The sequence below is a fragment of the Lonchura striata genome, chromosome 12 (genome assembly GCF_046129695.1).
Source record: "Lonchura striata isolate bLonStr1 chromosome 12, bLonStr1.mat, whole genome shotgun sequence".
In the NCBI taxonomy this organism is placed as follows: domain Eukaryota; kingdom Metazoa; phylum Chordata; class Aves; order Passeriformes; family Estrildidae; genus Lonchura; species Lonchura striata.
The window spans coordinates 17,612,432-17,633,641 of NC_134614.1; the positions used below are offsets into that span (position 1 = coordinate 17,612,432).

The following is a 21,210-nucleotide window of genomic DNA, read 5'->3' on the forward strand; positions in this document are numbered from 1 at the left end:
CAGTTTGTCTCTGTTTGCATCAAATTTCTCCCTGCTGTTACGAATTTTTTTAATTGACACTACCAGTGCACTGATTACAGAGCTGGGTTTAGTTTGCTTCAGGTGTGGTGGCATTGGGAGAAGGTTGCTTGTCATTTGGAAAATACATTCCCCAAAACTCTGCTGTGTCCCCATCGCTTGTGTCAGTCTGAAACTGCATGGGGGCTTGGCATCTGGGTTGATAGCATGTCAAACCTCACATCGTCATCCACAGCTCAGCAGGCATCTCGTGTTTCTACCAGCTGGAATTTTTAGGGAATGTTTGCAATTGAACCGTTGCCTCTAGGAATCTATTTCTCATTCACTGCTAAGACATACGAGATACAATAATTTCTTTTGCTGGAAATCTCCCTGAGAAGAAGAATTACTCTGGGCTATATGCCTCTGCCCACACGGAGTGGCTTTGGGTGTTAAGGGAGTTGTCAGCTCCTGGGCTTCACGCTCTTCAAGAGAGCCCATTTGGGCAGCATGAAGGAGGCCACAGGAACTCAGAGCTCGGTGGCAGACATAGGCCTGCAGAAAACAAATTGTTAAAAGAGGAGGATGTATCCTTTGGGAAAGCATCCAAGCACAGTTAATTTAATCCCATCTGCGTCAGTGGAGACGTCCTTTGTTCATGGCTCCCTTTATCGACTCATCTGTCGTGACAGGGGCTCGCGCCCTCCACCCCTGGGGTACCACAGAGACCTTCCCCAAATGTCAGGCGTGCTTGTAGATGAGAATGGTGTTTCCTAGGGATTGCTTATTTCTTTGAGAAGCAACCTGAAACACTGGGTTCTTAATGAGTGTTTTCCCTTCCTTCCATGCACACCTTTATTTTGCAAGGGGGAAGGGGAAGCAGCCCCATGGGAGGTGGGATATCAAGACGCAGCGATGCAGTTAGTGGTATGTTAGACTTTGGCACCTCTGCCATCTGTTGTGGGCTGACAGATGGGATGAAATATGACAGCAGAAAGGCTCTTCTGTTTTAGCAAGACACAAGAAAGCTTGAAAAATCACACCTCCTCCCTCCTTTCCCCCCAAACCCACACAACAACAGTGTCACTTGGCCACTTGTTCTGGCTAAGACAAGGAGAAGTTTATGCCTGTGCATGCTCCTGAGAGTCTTTCAAGGGGAAAGTGAGCAGAGTGGATCAGAGCAGAGCTGCTGGAACCTGGAGGGACCACAGCACCTTCTCCCCTCTTTTCATATGGATGGGAATTAGGAACCAGTGCTCTACCAGGCCAGGAAGGAATCTCTGCTTGGCAAGTCTTGCTGTTTACATGCTCACTCATGGTAATTAGTGGCTGCATGGCTTATGCAGCAGGGACATTTGGCCTTACCTGTAGCTGGTGAGAAGACTCCTCATCTGGTACCTGAGGATTAGCCAATTTCAGGTTTTCCCTAAAACAGAAACACTTCCTATTGGAAACCCACCCCAACTGTCTGTAGGAGTACCCAGGGCAAGACCCAGCCCTCAGGAGGGCCCAGCTTCTTGACAGGCATGTGTATTTTGTAATTCATCCCAGTGCATCAGCCTGGTGCTGTGAACAGCCACATTTTCAAGGCAGCTCAACATCCTGGGTACCAGCCACGTGTTTGTGGGAATCTTGTCTCATGGCCAGAGGTGCAAATGTCAGCCAAGGGGCTCTGCTCCATTAGGCGTGTCAAGCACTTCTGAAAATTAGCTCTGTGGGTGATGACAGAACACAACCTTCCACTAAGTAACAAGCTCTTGGTATTTCTCTCCTCTGACACAAGCTTTCCGTTTTCTGGTGATTTTTAATATTTTTTCCTTTCCAATGGACACACCAGTATAATGCTTCTAACTAATTTGTCTTTTAGGATTTCATTGTGACAGTGGTCTTCTCATTCTTGTGGCTAGTGAGCTCATCTGCTTGGGCTAAAGGACTGTCAGATGTAAAGGTTGCAACTGACCCTGATGAAGTGCTGCTGCTGATGTCTGCCTGCAAACAGCAGTCCAACAAATGCTTGCCTGTTCGCAGCCCTGTTATGTCGAGCCTCAACACTTCGGTTGTAAGTGACTTTGATTGCTGCTCTTCACCCTTACCTTGCAATGTATTTTCATCTTTTACCCGTGTATTGACCTAAATTGACTGGTGTAAACCAGTTAGCTGACATGATTTAATTGGAATGCAGTCTTGCTGCAGGGGAAGGCAGGCTGTGACTCACAGCAGCTCTGCCATGGAAGCAGCAGCAGGGTGAGTGTGCAGGGTTGGGATGGGGAAAAGGCAACGTGTCTGTCCAAGAGCATTGGTCACCCCTCTGCTTTTAACTTACTCACTGCAACTCTTTTGCAAAGGGGTCTGTGTGCTCCTTTAGAAGTAAATGTTTGTGCCTTACAAATTCTTCTAAAAATCCTCAAAAAACAACATAAAATTGGACTTCAGCACATTAAAAAAAAATAAACACAAAAAAATCCCTCTAGGCCACCTGACCAATTAAGAGCTCTCTTTTTAATTAGTTTCTTTCAATTTTATCTTTCCACAATTTCTTTAAACTAGATTATGTTTTCAAACAAAAAAAATCGCTCTAAAAACGCAACCTTTTTTTGGAAACAAAAAGCAAAGCAGACACCTTGTGAGCTACAGCTAAGGGAGGTGAATTTGGGAATTTGCTTCAAAGCTGATAAAGTTTTCCAGCGGGTTTTGGGAGAATCACAGGATCATTTAGGTTGGAACAGATCTCTTAAGATTATGGAGTCCAGCCACTAAGCCAGCGCTGCCAAGTCCAGCACTAAACCATATCCCCAAGTGCCACATCTCCACTTACCCCACAGATGGTGACCCCACCACTTCCCTGGGCACCTGTTCAGTGCTTGACAATAGTTTCAGTGAAGAGATTTTTTTCTAATAACCAATCTGAGCCTCGTCTTGCACAACCTGAGGCCCTTTCCTCTTGTCCTTGGGAAGGAGGGGTTGGGAGCAGCTTTGCCTTCCCCGGGACCATGTGGGGTCCATACATTAGGTTGATCTGTGAGACCGTGGCTGCTGGTGACGAGCTCCTCTTCTTCCCACCCAGGTCTTTGGCTACTTGAACTTTATCCTCTGGGCAGGCAACATTTGGTTTGTGTTTAAGGAGACGGGCTGGCATTCCTCAGGCCAGCGGCACCCTGCGGACACCATGGAGAAGCAGCCCGGTGGCTACAACCAAGGTGGCTACAACCAAGACAGCTATGGGCCAGCTGGTGGCTACAACCAGCCAGGCTCCTATGGCCAGGTGGGTGAATATGGCCAGTCCCAGAGCTATGGGCAGAGCGGGCCGACCTCCTTCGCTAATCAAATTTAGGGTTCACGCAACGCAAGCTCTTGCATCCCTCGCAAGTAGAGAGTTTAGCAGGTCTCAAGTTTCAGTGGCACCAGATTTTTAAGGGTTCTACATAAATTAATACTACAACACAGTGTTTAATGTCCATTGAAGGTCTAAGCCCACCTCCTTTGGCAGATGGGAGGTGACCAGCGGGCTGGAGTTGGCCTTTCTTTCCCTGACTAGCCAGACACAGGGGATGTGCTCCTCGCCGGTGACCTGGAGTTGCTGTTGTAGTACGTACTGTAGAGATAACTTTATGGTAGTTTTGTATGTGTTAAGATGGTAGAAGCTTTTTGTAGCCTCAAGTCAGTAGTATTTAATATGCATAATATAATTGAATTTCCTTCTGCATTTTGGTGAAAAACGGAAGTGTTTTACTATGATTTCTACAGATTATTCTGTATATCCATGCATGTGACATTGCACCTAAATTTTCAGAACTGCCTGTCTGTGACTCTTCAGAGAGTTTGTTTTGGTTATACCTTTTTGTTTCAGAAGATTTTACTATTATTTCAGTTAACTGAGTCATCCATCTGTAATTTAGTGCATGGATAAGCAGTTTCATACTACCAAATGTCTGGACTGTGTAAATGGAACTTCTCGACTTCTGCCACTACATTTTGTTAAATGTCTGTTTAAAAGAAGTATGCATCTTTTATATATTTTGCAGAGTTGAATATATGGCTTACCCAAGTTCTGAATGCTTTGTAACTAAACTGTTTTTCCTTGAAATGGCATTCAGTAGTATTTATGGTACCTGACCAATGTTTATTCCATTTAACTCAGCTAAGTATTCCTTCTATAAATCACTATTTCTATGGATGTTTTGTGAATCTTTTAACGTGAGCTGTGGAGAATAAGGACCAAGTAACTGTGTTATATGTTTACAAAGGTATTTATTTAACTAAGATAACAGAGGTGCAGATATCAGTATACAAAATCATGTGGAAACGCCCTGTTGCTTGATACAGCAACACGAAAACCCGCACGTATTGTTGTGACCTTACAAAGCATAAATATTCCTTTATGCCCTTTGATGAGAAGAAAACCTTTCTGTCCGTGCTGTTTCAAGATTGTTAGATATCCCTCTGTTAGACTGCTGCTCTGAGCACTAGCTTGGTGCTAATGGAGAATGTAACTGGATTGACCAAATAACCCAGGCTCAGAGGAACTCGTCCTAAAAAGAGCCAGAGCCAGACTTGTAGCCTGTTTGAATTCCTCCCTGGGAAATTCAACCCTCCCTCACTACAGCATATGGGATGCATTGACACAAACAAAAGCCTGAAGCACAATGTACTAATCAAAACTGATCATCTGCATTTCTAGATCAAAGTGTATCAGTATATAATCTTATTGTATGAGCTATAATGTTGAAAGCATCTTAGCTTAAAACAGCTTAGTCTCTTCTATGATTGTTGTAACCAATTTATGGCTACTCAGTGGATGAATCTATATTGTGATATCTATTTGACCCTAATAAAGTTATTGCATACAATGCATGTTTTCAGAGTATGTTACTATTGAAATGGCACTGCCAAATAATGAAGATAGCTATTAAAGAAAAATAACTATTCCTGTGCCTGACCTTATTGGTCATATTCTTACTGTTTTCCAACACTTTAATGGGGACTGTTTTTAATGTACAATAGAGTACGACACTTCTGCAGACACCTGTCATTAAAGGTCAGTATCACAAGTTTTTTAAAAAAATTAAAAGTGTGCAGTTTAATACCTCCCTGCCTCTTTACCTCTCTTTCCACTGTCAGTAGGACTAGCCCAGTACTGTGCTAACCATCCCAGTTCTGAGTATTGCTGGAAACCTATGTGTGAGTTGTAGAGAAAACAAACTGGAATATCTAAATGTTCTCCTATTCCAAATGAGGGCAAAATACAATTTTCTGGGTTAACGAAAAATGTTATTTTGGCTCTTGGTTAATTTGTTTGGGGTTTTTTTTATTTGGGTTGGTTTTTGGGGTTGTTTGTCTGTTTGTTTATTTTGGATTTTGATTGTTTGTTTGGGGAGGTGGTTGCTTTGGTTGGTTGGTTTGTTTTTCTTCTTTTAAGTTTGGAAAAATGTTAGACATCGGCAAGTCAGTAGAAAGTGAAATCTGTGTGTGTGGCAAGGGCTGTGATGGGATGTGTGCTCTTTGTACCCTCTCCCACATATTCCTGCTTCTACTTTTTTTTTTTTTTTTTTGTCATTGTTGTTCTTTTAAATTTCCTTTCTATTAGTTGATGAGGAATATCCCAAACTAAGCTCCCATGTCTAAGCTTCTCTACTAGAAATAGTATTTGTATCAACTAGCTTTCTCTTTATTAACTGTTCCACCCAAATCAGCAGGGTCCCATTCCTAAACTTTTCTATCCAATGCTGAGGGATGGAAATGAGTTTTGCTTTGGTTTATTCCTGCATTTCAAACCAGATGAAATTCTTGTGTAACCACGTGAGTACGGGACTGCAGCTTTCTTGAGTTCACACCCCTGGAGAAAGGGCAGTTTCTGATACAAGGCTCGGAAGAGAATTACGTTTATGTCATATTTTGGGTACTATTTGTGTAACTCCAGGTCTAAGGTTTTCTCATGAAGGGCAGGACTGGTAGAAGGGTTAACAAAATAGTAGGCACATACTTTCATGGAAGACTTGCCCTTGCTCTACCCAGCTGGCCAGACCTTTACAGGTACCTCAGCTCCTTGCTGCTGTACAGAACAGTTGAACCAGTTGTTACCCTTTGGGGACTGTAATCTTCACTCTGAATTAGAAGGGAAGAAAAATCTCTTTATCTATAGCTTCTCAGATTAATAAAGTATAGCAGCAACAAAAGTGAAAACAAAAATGATGCATGCACTTGTCTGTGTTATGTAAGAAAATGTATTTAAATGTTTCCTCTGTCTTCCTCTAGATTTGAGTCTTATCACTTCCTTTTACAGTTGCTGAGAAATAGAAAGTTTATTTCAGCTGGTGGCTGCATAGCCAAGGGTTGAGCAGTTTATGAAAGACTCTATTTGATGTTACCTGGATTTAAGACAAGTAGCAAAGTACACTTGAGGATCCTTTGTGAAACTGCTGCTGGCAGCCTCGTTGCTTTCTTGCTTCATCATTAGAGTATCTCTGCCAGTTAGTTAAATAACTAGGTCAGCCTGGGAGAGAAAAAACATGTTCCTTGATCTTTGTGCTGTCCCTCCTGTTTTCCCATGTGTTTCTCTTTATAGCCCATTTCTCAGCTACCCAAGTTAGGAGCGTGTTTGCATTTTCAAGTGTGAAGCTATGGGGGAGAGGCAGGTACATCTGGTGAGTGTGGTGGGGAGGGAGAAGCACAGAACTTTCTCTCCAGGTGCCTCAGAGACCAAAGAAGGGGCATGTTCACCTGCTGGTTTTGGGTTTCCCCCATGGCTTGGGAGGGGATGCACTTGCAGAGCTGGAGCATCAATGCCCTCCATGGGAAGGTGCTGAAGAGGGCAGGGAGGGTAATTCTGGGTACCACTGGCTCTGCAGCCTGCTTCACTTCCCACCCAGCACATCAAGGGGACAAGGATGAGTTGAGATGCAAACACAGCCCACGGGGCTCTGCCATGGCTAGATGGGATTGGGGTTTTTGTGTGTGATATTTTTCCTGATGACCAAATCTCCTTCAGTGTGGCCATTGAGCTGCACATAACGGAGCTTCAGTGACTCTGAGACTCTCTAAGACTTGGAGAAAGTTTGTGCTCTTGTTGCATGAATTCATGTTACAATTGCCTGACCCAATTAGGTTAATTATTTGCAATCTTTATATGCTCTCAGATTGGAAGAGCAATCCAGGCTGTAGCCCTGAATCAATCTTGGCTGAAACTGTGATGTGCTGATACAAGAGGCAGTGGCATCAACATGCATTGCGCCTCCCTGTAGTCTGTTCCTGACAATATTTCCAGAGTTTCACAGTTAATATGACAGATTAAGAACTACTGATTAAAAACTGCCATGTATTATTTGTTTTCTGAAAAAGTTCTTCTCATTATGCCATATCATGTCACAAGCATTTAGTCCTTTGTCCACTAGTTTTAAGACAGATTTGAGTCAAAATTCCTTATGTGTGTGAATAGATGGTCTACTTAGCTAATGCTCTCCCTAACTTCAATATTTTCTTTTAGGATTTCTTTTTATTCCCTACTTCTGCTAAACCCAGGAGCTTTTCCTTTTGGAATTCTCTAACATCGGCAATAATTTGTATTTTTCTATTAATATATCTGGTGCTGATTATCCCATCATTTGTCAATTACATCTATGCTTATTATGAAGACCTTATCATTTCAATATGAAACGTTAATAGTTCAGTGGGGAGGCATGCTGTTTGTTGCATTTAGTTTCTTTCCTTACATTTTTATTGTTGTGTCCCCCATTAACGAGATTCTAGTTTTTTTAAGAATATAGCTGCCTTTCTGAAGTCTAAAATATTTCTCAGAGGAAAAATTAGCTGGCAAGAGTATTTTCAGGATTAAAGTTGATCTGGTTGCATCCCCCCTGCCATGGCCAGGGACACCTTCCACTATCCCAGGTTGCTCCAAGCCCTGTCCAACCTGGCCTTCAACACTTCCAGGGATGGGACAACCACAGCTTCTCTGGGTGCAAGTTGGCAGCTCTTCTCCTGCAGCTGCTGCAGGGTTTGCTGCTGAAATGCAACCTGAGAGGCCGGGAGGTGTGAGTGCATCTCCTGTTTCAGGTCTTCCCTTGTGCCTGGGTCCCTGGGATCCTGCCCTGCCTCACCCAGGGTCATCTCTAAGGGAGTCAGGGCTCTGCCACACACACACGTTTCACAACATCAGCCTTCTGAAATGCAAAAAGCATTTCCTTGAAAAAGGAGGGGGAAACTCAGGGAAAATACCAAAAGTGAAGCAGAGGCTGTGGCTTTTTGCAGTGGCAATTATTTTAAGTGAACTGCCTGTAAAGATTTTGCAGTTTGAAGTGGCAGGTTGCGTATTTTGCACAGACAGGATTGTTAACGTGTGAAACATACTAAAAATTGACCAATAAAGGCACCTGGATATTTCAAACATAAATAGTGTGTACCAAAATAGCTACAGAGCAGATGGCCTGGCTCCACACACACCTTGCTTGACCAGAATACTCGAGCAACACACACAGCCAAAATTTCAGTCTTCAAAGCTGATCATCTGCAAAGGCAAGGGTTATCCTCATGCTACCCTTTATCTGTCAGGCACAAACGCTCCTGCACACGTTAATTGGTGTATCCTAGAGGGATAATGAACCCCAGGTTTGTCTGAACTTGCTACTACCCCAGCAAAGCAAATCACCTGTTCTAGAGCTCAGGCTCTCAAAAGTCGGTGAGATTAAAACAACTGTGAGCTGAAATCTGATCTACAGTGGAAAGATCCCAAAGCACAGAGGGCTGGGTCTGCCAGCCCGCTCTCAGTACTGCCTGCCACTGATAAACAGGCAACTGAGTCTGTTCCTCACTCTCATTTTTTACATTGGATGCTAAGACCAAACATCTCCATTCCACGTATTAACCGGGATGTTACAATTTTCATGCCTCTTTGTATGGTTCAACAGATGTGAAAAGGAATTATCACTTCAACATGATATCAAGACTTTTTTTTTTTTTTTAGCTGATGGCAGATTACTAAGCCTGAATTCTTGTTTAATTTTAGTGTGTTAATTGATGGAATAATGAGCATTGATTATATGTGTTTTGGCTTCGTCATTGCAATTATAGGCTCTGTTTTATTCATGAGCCAGTCCTAAAGAATGCACTAGAGATCTAAGACAGCTTAAACCTCTCAGAAAAAGGCTCTGAATTGTTTGAGTAATGACACTCTTAGATGGAAAATTAAAGGTTTTCTTTTCCCATGCTTTTTAAGATAATTAAAATCTAGGAACGGTAAGGTGGTGAACATCCTTATTCATTAGCCTTCAGTAATTTAGCTTCTACTAAATGAGGAAAACATTTTAATTCTCTAGGCCATCTGTTGCAGTCTCCTTTGTGTGTCCCATTACATAAAGTCTCATCATGGATAGTTTTAACATCAGTATTTTATCCTTTCACCAGGAATGATGAGCTGGATGAGGCAGTTGAAGTCACCACCTATTAACAGACCACCCTGGAATTAAAGTGGCTGCTTTGTCTTTTAAGTTGAAGTTATCCTGTCTAGACACTTCTAGGCAAAGGATCCGCAGAGAGGAGCCCGTGCATGGAGATAGGCAGTGTGACAAGCTGTGTTTTCTAATAGCAACATCCATGCCAATAAATAACAAAGTTCATTGGAGCCCTTCCAGTTCCACTAATGTGCGACTGCTCTGCCATATGGCTCCGTGCTGCTCTGGGGAGCAGCTCTCTGCTTGGCTGGGAACCACAGCCCAGGCCCCTGCTGGGCACTGCTCTGGAAGTGGTTTGGAGGCAGAGCAGGTCTCTTTGCACCGGGACAGGGAAATAGAATAAATATTAAAGTGTGCTCACCTAGGATAAAAGCTGGATGAGGAACTAGGAAACGCTTGGATCCCGACTCTGGCTGCAGGAATAACTCACTTCATAGCTTGGGGCAAGTGACATTATCCCACACTGGGAAAGTTTCTCATTAAAATTATAATTTGTATAGATGAATGGCTGCAGTGTCAAAGTTATTCCTGATGCAAAGTTACATCCCTACGGATCTAAGAGGATCCAGGTTCCATTATGAGTTGGGTTTGTTTCTGTCAAATTCCCCTGTAAAGTACATGCCCCACTACTTGCCAGCCCAGCAGTGCCTTCCAGAGGCTGCTGTAGACTGGTGTGTTTAACTGGCTCCAGGATTCCCAGGTAGTGTTTACATTATTGATAGGCATGGCTACAAGCAGGCTGCTTCCACGGGGCAGAGCTTCCATCCACCTGTTTGCTATTACTCAGTTGCTTGGAGATCACAAACACCCTGGCCTGGAGATGTGTGGCTGCAGAACAAGTGTTCCCAGTGGGAAGCAGAACTCAGTCAGTCAGCCAGCTCCTGCTTCCACCAAAAAAGGTACTCCAGCTGCTGCAGGCATGCCCAAGGGGTAAGTCATTGCTTGGTTATGGCAGCTGGGTGATCTACCATTTGTGTTGAAACTCATTATCTGGGTGTGTTGGTCTCTATCACATGCTCTGTAATTAGTTTCTAGCAATTCAGCACAAGGTAAGCAGGTTTTAGGTTCTGATTGAAAGCAGGGGGAGTGATTCTCATGAATGTGAGTCCTGCTGCAAATAAAAGCTGTGTGCCTGTTCCAAACTGAGCATTGCTGTGGCTGACCCCTCTCTATTTTCCTGGGAATGGGTATAAAACTGAGAAATCTCTGGGACCTCTTTCATGTTCATGAAGAAATTATATGAAGTGTGTTGCAATGTCCCCCACTTAAAATGAATAATCAACTTTAGTAACAACTCCAGGCTACTCACTTAAGTGAGGAATTAGAAGCTGTGTGATGTTCTTGTGCTTCTTGTAGAAGCCATTTTCCTTTCCACTCTGAAGGAAAGACACTGTCCCTTGGGGAGCCCTGAGTTCCTGGGTGATTAAATAAAACAGAAATGAGCAAGCTCATTCTTGGAGAAATTCAATACCAAACACAATTTACAAGTTATAATTGTGCCTCTCTGCTTTCTCACCACCAGTGTACCCGTAGCCAAGCAGCTGGCATCAATAAAAGGTAAGGGGAGCCCTTCACTGCCCCTTCAGGGTTCAGGTCCTTCCCAGCCCACGTGCAGAAAGTTCTGCCAATGTCACAGGGCTTGCAGAGGCTGTGCAGATCCTCAGCTGATGTAAGTCAAGAGGGTCTCATGGGTCCCTGTGCCATGTACTCCTGTGTTTGCATCTCCTCTTGTGCTTGCCATTTCATAAAAAATCACAGCATAAATCATCTGTGTAACCTCTGCTAACAGAGGCTTGTCAGCGTGCAGTATTTCAGAGTCATGCATGTGGGGGAGAATGGATCCAGCCCAGATCCCAAGGATGCCACGATGCTGAAGTGCAGCACTGCTGCAGCCAGGCTTCCAAGTGGGCTGTGTTTTCCCAGATGCAGGTCTCTGGGAGTCCAGGTGCATCCAGGAGATGGCCACCATGGCCTGTCCCCATGGTGTGGCAGGTCCTTGCTGGATGCCCAGGGTCAGGATAGGCCAGATGGGTCTCAAGCCCCATGCTGTGAAGGAAAGCTTCCTTCAGGCTGTGATTGCATGGGATATGAGGCATGTTGCTGGCCCATTCCAAATGAAATCTGGGCCAGATCCTCTGTGGGTATAAACAGTTTCGGTCTCATTAACTTTAATGAAACTACACAGATTTCCACCCACCCAGGATGATTTTAACAGATTCCTTTCAATTACATCTCAAAACTTTTTTTTTTTTTTTTTTTTTTTTTTTTTTTTTTTTTTTTTTTTGGCGGTGGGGGAATAAACTTTTCCTCCCTCCAGCTCTAAGGAAAGGCTCAGACCTTGAAAAGGCTTTTGCTACAGCAGCTTTGGTTTATAACAACTATGCTGATCCTGAGAGCAAGCTCAGCAAATCTGAAACCAAGAGCTTACTGCAGTCCCAGTTCTGGCATTTCATACAGGTGAGGGGGTCTGCTGGGTGGGTGCCACTGGGGCAGCCCTGGCTGGGCACTTGGGGTGCAGGAATGGCAGCTCAGGCTCTCTCCTGCAGCTTGGAAAGCATCAGTCCATGGAGTAATTCCAAGTGAGACTTCAGGGATTTGGTACAAACATTTTGTGATTTAGTTGCTTTATGTTGAGCCTGTGTCAACACAGGGCCAAAGGAGGGGGACAGCAACAAACCATGGCTGATGCCTCCTTGAATTTCTTTAATGAAAACAGGGCAATTGCAAAAAAAAAAAAAAACAACCCAACCAACCAAATGAAAACCCTTGGATGATGACAAGAGGTGGTTTTATGAAGAGAAGAAACTCATGGCATTTAATGAGGTGTTTGGTGGTTTGCCAGAGCACAGAACCAGCACTGGGAGCCAGCCTTGTGCCACAGAGCTGTGTGCACTGCAGTCACTGCTGGGGTTCCTGGCAGAGAGGGACAGAAAGCCCTCACCCACCTGGCTGGGTATGATGAAAAACCATCATAGCAGCACTTGTGGCTGTAAACTTCCTGCAGGGCTTTTTGTCCCCTCCCTAAATGTAAAAAAAAAAAAAAAAAAAAAAAATGTGCTAGGAAAAGCTATATAGGACTAATAAAAAAGAGTTCAAATAAGTAAATGAGAGAGGTAATACTTTTACTTCCAAAAATAACAAAATCACATGACTGGTTGGGGAGGGGAAATTGGCACCAAATTAGAAATCTTGTTGGAAAAGAATTGAAAATATTACTGGAAGTAATTAAGCTTGGAATCCTGAGATGGTTTGGAAATTATTAAGCTAAAATCTACCCTGAAACTCTAGCAAGGTTTTTTCATTAGGAAATATAAATAATAGATATGTTACAGAATTTTAATAATCCATTCCAGCAGGAATGCCCAAGAGGACCAAGAGTAGCAGTACTAAAGTTATGCCTGTAAAGTCAACAGTTTCTGAGACCTTCACAATATGTAATTGTATATATTTGAATATTAAATTTAAGATGGTTGGTGTGTTGGTTGGTTATTTTATCCTCCCAGTTTTATCAAGACACAGGACTCCCTTTTTTCCCTAGCAGTTAACAGCTAGATTCATCATCATTGTTAGATTTTCAGTCATGATTAGGTGTGTTTTAGACATAAAGATATATTCTGGATTCTGATGGAAACTTTGAGGACTGGTTGTTTTCCTTTCTGACTGCAATAATGTTTCTGTTTGAATTGCTTTGGATATCTTTTGAAAGACTAATATGAATGTAGACATAACAACCTGAATGGGAAAATAAAAAATACATTAATATTTACATAGGTAGATGTCTTTTTTTTTTTCCTAATGATGCAATTAAAAAGGAACTTCATGCTTTTTTTTTTTTTTTTCCTTTTCTGTTTAAAATCCTCCATAGGGCCAAGAAAACAAACCAAAATACCAGGAAATCATTTCTTCCTTGGATGAAGAGTCAGAGAACAAAATTAATTTTGAAGATTTCATGATCATGTTAGTCAGTCTCACTCTAATGTCTGACCTGCTGCAGGAGATCAAAAATGTGAAAACCACAAAATGATCTGTGATTTTAAAGAAGAAATGGCCTGGCACCATATGAGGAAAGCATGAGTGAGGTACACACAGAGATACCACTGTGTGCCTGGATACCCAGTGCTGGTCCCTTTTAAATGGAATAAAGTTGTGTCCAAACCTGGCTGAACTTACTCCTCTCTTGAGCCACGCATGGCATTGGTGCTCAGGGCTTTGTGCCCACTACATTTGTGCTTTGGAGAGTGAGAGACTGGCTCCTGCTGGTCCAAGAGCAGTGAACAGCTGGGGGCAGCCCCCAGCCCAGTTTAATGCCAGGGAAAGGCAGCCCAGGCTCTCCCAGACATCTCCATCCTCTCCCTGTGGTAGTGTGGGAGATGATGGAGAGACAGCTGCCCAGATGTGCAGCTGCCCAGATGTGCAGCTGTCCAAATGTGCAGTTTCCCTGGAGTCAGGGCTGCCCAGCTCCCCGGGCTCTCCCAGTCACCCCAGGGGGCTTCAGCCCTGAGCAGGGCATTACCAGTGGTGGCTTTCATGATGGACAATGGCCACAAAATCTCCTGCTGTCTCAGGTAAAGGTTGATTTTAGCCTGTGTGGTTTCCACACAACCATTAACCCTGCTGAAGGGAGCATTTGTTTACTTTTATTTCCTCCTCCAACTGCTTTCTTCATTTAGAGATCACAATAGAAGGAATTTCCAAGGAATTTTCAAGGAATTTCAAGGAATTCTCTGGCAGTGCTGTGCTTGTATGACCAGGGGAATGACCCAAAAATGCCAGCCAGCTGAATCTGCTGTTCCATGAAAATGTGAAAAGTAGAAACCAGATAAGAGGTGGTCCAGACCAGGGATGGTGGGGAAAAAGAATAGCTAATAAATTGTTTGTATTGTAACTGAGTGATATTGGTTAGGGCCAGTGCCTCAGCATTAAATGCTCATCATCCTAACATTTGGTTTGATTCCTACCTACGAAGCAGTGGCTCAGAGCCAACATCCCACTGTGACATCCTTTTGGGACACAAAACAGTCTCACATCCTAGGAACAGAACAGCCTCTGTAAGGATTTATAAGAATCTACCAAGATGAGTGAGCCAGCAAAATGTTGGAGCCTTTTTAATTTTTTCTTCTTCCTTGTCTGGAAAGGGGAAGACAAGAATGATTTAGCTTTGGTGCATGAATTTTTAACAGGAAGGGATCAAACCCTCTAGTGTTAAAAGAGGGAAATTAATGCCTGCTGAGTAATGAGATTTAACTCTTGGACATAAAAAGGCTCTTAGTGTTTTCAGGAGCTAAGACGTTTTGTGATGGATTCTGATGTGAAGGAAAGACTACAGTAGAAGTCCAGCAGCCAATTGTTTGGAGAAAGAAGGTCTCTGTGCAGTGTGGGATGGAGCTAAAAGAAGAAATGCAAATGGATATGGTGGGTTTTGAAATGAAGCTCAGCAGGTAAGGTGCTGGGTTTGGACCTCAGCCAGGACAGGCCCAGTCTGAAGGCTAAACATTCTCAACTGGTCCTGCTACAAATCAAACCTCATATTAGCAAAGCCCCTGCTGTGATGGTGGGTAGCAAGAACAGGCAGCATCCAGCCTGTGCAAGAAGTGACAAAGCCAGCACACAGCATTTCTGCCTGTTCTGTTTGTGTGGCTGCTGGGGACACGTCCCTCCAGGGCATCCCCCTGCTGGGGGACTGGTGCTGTGAGGATGGCTGCTCCCATGGGGTGCCCAGCAAGCCTCCCAGGGGTGGGATCACCCACGTTGGTATCACAGTTTAACACTGATACTGTGCCCCTGCTGTTACACATTCACTTTGCTTGTCCCCTTGTTTTTTGCCAGGTAGATTTGTGAAAGCCTAAAATATCAGCTGATGCTCTTTTCCTGGGGTAGGAAGATGGACTGAATGTGAGTCTCTAGGCAGGATTCCCATTATTCAGACAAAGAAGACACAGCACAGCCCTGGAAAGATTGTTTGGGAGCCACTGGTGATGCTGGAAGCATACATTTCCTAATATCCCTCTGTCACAAAATAAAATAAAAAATTGCTGAAAGGAAAAAATATTGTGAAGCCAATTAAGAAAAAGTTATTTGAAATTTCTAAGGCTCTAACAGAGTTTTTGTTGTTGCTGAAATGTTTCTAGATCTTGCATAACTTGAATTAATGACTTAAGAGCCTTTTATCAGCCTTATTCACTCTGTCATCTCATCATTTGCAAGCCCTTTTTATCCTATTTTGGTGTGTTGTGAGCAACATCCTGAATCCCTGGCTTGGATCAAAAGCCCCTTGTGCTAAGCACAGTGAAAATTCAAAGAAGCAATTCCTGAACAACTCAATAGCAAAGCTATTCAAATGGCAGGGAAGGAATCAGAGGCACAGGAAAACCAAGTGCCTTGTGAGCACAGGTAGCAGAGCTGGATTCCAGCCTGCTCTGGGCTCCTCTGGGAGAGTTTCTGAACAAGGTGACTGGGCTCGATCTGCATCAGTCCTTGAAAGTCCCACCTGATGCTCAAAAGCAGAAGGACGTGCTTGGAACAGCCCCAGCATCTTCTTTCAGTTAGGAGTGGGCAGCAGTTTGCAGTGTGGCTGTGGAAGATGCTCTTTTATTCACTCAGACTGTGCCCTGAGCACTCTCAGCTGTTGGCTTTGAAGCTGATCTGGTGCAGACAGCATGTCTGGCTGCATCCTCGGGGAGCAGGCTGTAAGCTTGCTTTAAAAGCTACTGTTGTGCTTTATTTTTTGCTCCTAGCTCACTCCCAGCAAGGGCAAAGGACTTGAGCAGCAGCTGAGTTGATGAAATCTGCAGGTTCCTCTGCCTCAGCAAGTGGGAACATCCTGTCAGTGTCTGATACCCTGAGAAGTGAAAGTGGAGTGGAGAGTGGCCAGTCAAGAGCTGACCTCTGTGTGCTTGGGGTTACGTTGGGATTTGTGCCATGTTCAGCTGTGAACCTTGGGAGGTTCTGCAGACTTTGGATCTGAGCCTTAAGTTCTGTTCTGAAAAGTCTGAATCATCTCTGCAGTTACATGAGCTTTCAGATGACTGCCAGATGAGAAATGAGGGTTTAGGGAGAACTTCAGCCTCAGATCTTCAGCTTCCATTTCCAAGTATCAGCTCAGGAAGGCAGGCTGATCCTCGTACTTTAATTAGCTTCTCTCCATGACTTCTTACTTTGTATCTGGCCTTAACCCTTTTGCCTGCTGAATTTAGAAAGTTTTTAAAATCTGGCTTTAGTCTAATCTCTGCAGGGCTCTGGCAGATTGCAGAATTCTCCCATCCCAGGGCACGGACTTTGAGGAGGTGAGTCAGTGCAGGGCTTTGCATGTTGAACTTTTTTCTGGGAGCCCAGGGCCACACACACTGTATGTAAAATTCTTCATAAGTCTTTCAGGGAAGAGAAGTAACATTTTTCAACTGTCTTGCTGTTACTGCATCTTCAGCAAGACCTCCAGTGCCTCCTATCTGGGGCACTGGAGCCTGGATGGTGAGGGAGCCCTGCAGCCTGGGACATGTTTAGTTGTTTTCCTTGTCTCTTGCTCCCTCAGAGGAAGTGTTGTGTTATTTTTTCATGTAAGTTTAAACTTGCCCTGGATGCATGCACTTTGAAAGTACCTGTGTGATGCACACTCCTGGCCCATGAAAGCTTCTCAGCAGCTACATCCACTCAGGTGGTTGTTGTAGCAGGTCTCTTTGCAGAGAGGTAGAGTTTTGTATTGTAGTTTGCAAAGAAAGTGGTTAAATTGTGGCAACATGGTAGGAAAACCTTCTCCAGGAATGTTGGAAAGATGCTGTGTGGTACAACCCCTTAGGAGCTCAACAGAGCAGGGGAAAAGCTTTGTCCCAGAATTATGTTCTCTGCAAAGTGTGATAATTTGTGAGCCTCAAAGGAGTGCTCTGAAATGTCTCTTGAAAAATAAAATCTTTGTTTTAAGCTCAGTCAGGGAACATAGATGTAGAAGAGGTGGTGGTTTATGGCTTTTTGAGTAGACAGCTTTTAATCCTGCATTGACTTTTACTGCAGTCAGTGGTTTATGAGGTTTCCAGTGAAGGTGTCTCCTCACTTTGCTCACCTGCTATTCCCTCCCCCCTATATAAGGGTTTATATCCCTAGAACTGAATCCTCATCCAGCAAAGGTAAACAGCAAAAAAATGTTCAACAATCTCTGGGCCAAAATGCAAATTTGGGTTTAAAACAAATGAGTGTGTGATTGTTTCTCAAAGATCCACTGAGTCTCAAACAGGACCTGGAATGCTGAGGGCCTCAGGGCAGGGAGGGATCCCATGGATGCCCAAGGTGTCTCTCAGTGCAGAGCAGTGTGAGCTGCAGCCTCACGTTTCTGACACCCATAACTCAAACCCTGGAACCAAGGGACCAATTTCCATTTGTGATTTCCTCTTCCCTTTATTCCCCTTGCCATGATCCCTCTTTCTTGGCTGCTATCTGCTGGACCTTGATGTGTAGAGGAGCACAAAGATGGCACATGCTCCTGGGCAGCTGCTGCCGGATCAGGGAGAGGGCAGGACCTCTGGTGGAGGGAGGCAGCTCCTCAATGGGATTATTTCTGCCCCTCCAGTAAAACCAGCAGCCCAAATAGATTAAGCAGCTGATCAATGGGCAAAATCAAGCCTCTGATTGTCCTGAGATGATCAACAAATGATGTCCAGGGTATGAGGAGCTCTCACACACAGAACATTATTGGTTGGCCTCTGGGCACTCAAGCATCACTGGAGCAAAGGAGAAGCACCATAGGAGCTGATTTTGGTGATCTTGTCTTGCTGCCTGTGATCACTGGGAGCCTTGATAAGCATTAGTTAGTGTTACAAACTGGAAAAGGAGCTCTCTGGAAAGGCAGCTTTGACTGGATAAACTGATGGATGCCAGGTCTCTGCTTGAGTTTGGAAAATGAAGCTGGGCATCCAAGTATTCTTACAGCAGGGTCAAACAGAAAGATCTTCAACCCAACCCTGAGACCCTTCCTCCTCCTCCTCCTCCAATGGTTGACCAGACAGTCATCCCACTATTTATTTTGTTTGTTTTCCCAGGAGTATGAGATTTGTTTATTTTGACACCTGGGACTGTTGGAGGAAGTCTGTGTACAGGTGTTGACCTATTTGCTGGTGAATTTTTCTTGATCCAGTTTCCCACATAATGCTCTTTTGAGGTTTGTTTGAAGAAAACCTGCACTAGCAGATACATTCCAGTTGAGCATTATATGACAACTTTTTTCTCTGAAGCTGGCAGAGGCAAAAACCACACTGGGTATAGAATATCCACAGGTAAATATCCCTTTTTTCTTGGGACACTGTAGCTGGTGTCATCCCTGGGTTTATACACCTCTACGTGGATTATATAGTGTTTTGCCTAATTAATTAATGAAAACAAATTGCCAAATTACTTTCTTATTAAACTGATCTCACTGCAGAAATAAGGCTGATTACTTCCCTGACAAATTTTAATTAGGCAGCTACAACAAACTGTAATAAAGAGCACAAATTAAAAACAGATCTTACTAGATGTAGCTTTATCAAATGCTGTGTTAGTACCAGGAAACATACGCAATGATTAAATTATACAGAAAAAGCTCATTTTTTCTCTTCTGGTAAAAACCTATCTTCTTTCTAGGGGAAAGAGAATTTATATAAAAATGTCACATTTAATAACCAACACATCAGTAAGTGTTTATTGGTAGCTGCTTTCCAACAACAGCTCTTGCACATTCTGCAAGACTCAAACATTAAGGCACTCTTCATTTCTCCTCTAAATTTATACTTGTAGTACACATGACCCAAGGTTACTGCAAAGCCTCTGAGGACAAGAAAGGCTTTATTACCTGCACATATACTCCTCAATTTGTCATTCCTCTCTTAGCTCTTTAGGGCTTGGATCCAGCTCAGCTGAAAACAGAACACAATTTGATAAGGATTTGCATAAGAATTGTAAGCAGAGGCCCACACAAATTAAGCATTAATTAATGGGCACCTAAAGCCTTCTGCTGAATGCAGCCTGAGGCCAAGCAGTGCTGGGAGTGCTCAAGTACATGTGAAGAAAAGAGCTGGTAAGCGCAGCAAATTAAAGAGAAATGCTTAATTCCTCTCTAATACCTATTGCAGCCCTTGAGACTGTAGAAGAATTGCAGATTTCTTATCCCTGTTAGAGGATGACAAAGGTCAAAAGGAAAGCTCTTCCACATGGAACTGCATTCACCCTTGTGCTGTGTGCAGGATGCTGGGCTCTGCTTGAGCAGCAATGGTGCTCTGAGCTGCTCCCCAAGGAGGGAGGGGCTGCCCCACAGCCTGGGCAGTGTGTGGGTGCAAAGTAGGGCTGGGGGTGTTGAGGAGGGTGTTTGGGGTCTGCTGATGCCCTGGGACAAGCAGGCGGTACCCCAAAGTTGCAGCAGAGAGGCAGGTTTGTGTTGCAGGGTCTGGGGGAGTAAAGAGACAGCTGAGGTAACAGGACAGTGGGCTTTGGAATTGAAACTTTTGAAATCTCAAGTGACCATTGTCCTTATGTTGTTGGATGCATACACACTGGTCTAACACGCTGGCAAAGGACTCCTAAGGAAACTGGCTTGTGGCTTTCATGGGTGGCAGCCCTGCTCTGCACACACCTGCTGCCCCCACCTCTTACAGCCAGAGCCTTCCCAGGACAACATTTTGGCTCAGGTGCTCTCCTCTTTTCTAGCCCTGAGAAATGTTTAGCAGCTCTTCCTCAGGTGTTTAACTGGGAGCTCTCAGCTGCTACACAGTGCAAATCAACTCAGAAGTTCTGATAAAAGGAAAACACCATTTTTTTACAGAGTTCCTGGGAGACAGGTCAGGGTGGTGGCCTTCCCAGGCTGAGCAGCTGGAGAGCTGTTTTGTCCTGCCTTACCTTACAGGTATGTGAAATACTTCCTTGTACTAGACATCTGTTAATATACCAGAAAATAAATGTTGGTATTAATTTGAGATGGGAGGTTGTTGGTGTGTGTGACCTAGTGCAGTTGTGTAGTTGTCTTGAGCACAGAACTTCACCCTGCTAGCCTTAGAAAGGCACAGAGAGATCTTGTTTCTTTTTTTTTTTTTCTGTAAGAAGCAAGAGTTTAGAAAAGGCAGGACTGTGTCCTTGAGCTGGAGGCCCCTTGGTCTGTCTGTGTGCTGTGCTGTGCTGCAGCCTGGGGGCATTTTGCTGTTGACAATTGTTTGATAACAAGACTCTTGGCTAGATGAGTGCATCCTGGTGGGCACCAGGAGCTAACAGGGGCCAAGAGGTGCCTTCAGCTCGATTGGAGCACGATGTCACTTTGTCAATGTAATGGGAGAGCTTGAACTGTAGCTAGTAAGCAAATCATTGAAACTGCTGTGTCCCCACTGCTGCAACCTCCCAGGGGTCTGTAAGGACTCCAAAGTGAGCGCTGCCCTTGGGGTCCCTTTCCTTGGGAGCTGTGGTGGCCGTCCCTGCCTGCCTGAGGTGCTGGGGCTGCCGTGGAGATGGGCTGGTGCTTCCCAGGCAGCTGGGCTGGTGCTAGGTTTGCTCTGGAGGAATGGATTTCACTTGTTGCTAAGATGCTTCTGCTGCTGCTCTCCTATGGAGCCCCACAAGCTGCTGTGCTACCTCCCTGCACATCTGCCCTGGTGCCCAGGGAAAGGTGGCAGAAAATGGGGAGGGGTATTAGTTTATCTAGACCTGTGTATGTATATAAAATATATTGATTTAAAATATGTATGATATATTTTGACCTATCAATACACAAGCTATAATATATATGCAATATGCACAATATATAACCACTACAAAACACATGCTG

General features: G+C 44.1%; 2 protein-coding genes across 2 annotated transcripts in view; both read left to right on the forward strand.

Annotated features, from left to right (window-relative positions):
- Positions 1-4,844, forward strand: part of SYNPR (synaptoporin) — a 101,457-nt gene extending 96,613 nt beyond the window's left edge. The window contains exons 5-6 of the mRNA XM_021537249.2: positions 1,865-2,056; positions 3,062-4,844. Of these exons, the coding sequence (XP_021392924.2) occupies positions 1,865-2,056; positions 3,062-3,328 (459 nt within the window). The 3' untranslated portion in view covers positions 3,329-4,844. The remainder of the gene's footprint in view (positions 1-1,864; positions 2,057-3,061) is intronic.
- A 2,350-nt stretch (positions 4,845-7,194) lies between these two features.
- SNTN (sentan, cilia apical structure protein) lies at positions 7,195-13,599 on the forward strand. The gene is made up of 4 exons (XM_021537227.2): positions 7,195-10,370; positions 10,963-10,997; positions 11,758-11,897; positions 13,306-13,599. The coding sequence occupies exons 1-4, from the start codon at positions 10,165-10,167 to the stop codon at positions 13,462-13,464; spliced, it is 540 nt and encodes a 179-aa protein (XP_021392902.2). The 5' UTR covers positions 7,195-10,164; the 3' UTR covers positions 13,465-13,599.
- The last annotated feature ends 7,611 nt before the right edge of the window (positions 13,600-21,210 follow it).

Coding starts and splice junctions, on each gene's coding strand:
- SNTN (XM_021537227.2), top strand. CDS start 10,165: ATGGCTACAAGCAGGCTGCTTCCACGGGGCAGAGCTTCCATCCACCTG. Junction 10,371..10,962: donor GCTGCAGGCATGCCCAAGGG/GTAAGTCATTGC, acceptor TCTCACCACCAG/TGTACCCGTAGCCAAGCAGC. Junction 10,998..11,757: donor GCAGCTGGCATCAATAAAAG/GTAAGGGGAGCC, acceptor TCCTCCCTCCAG/CTCTAAGGAAAGGCTCAGAC.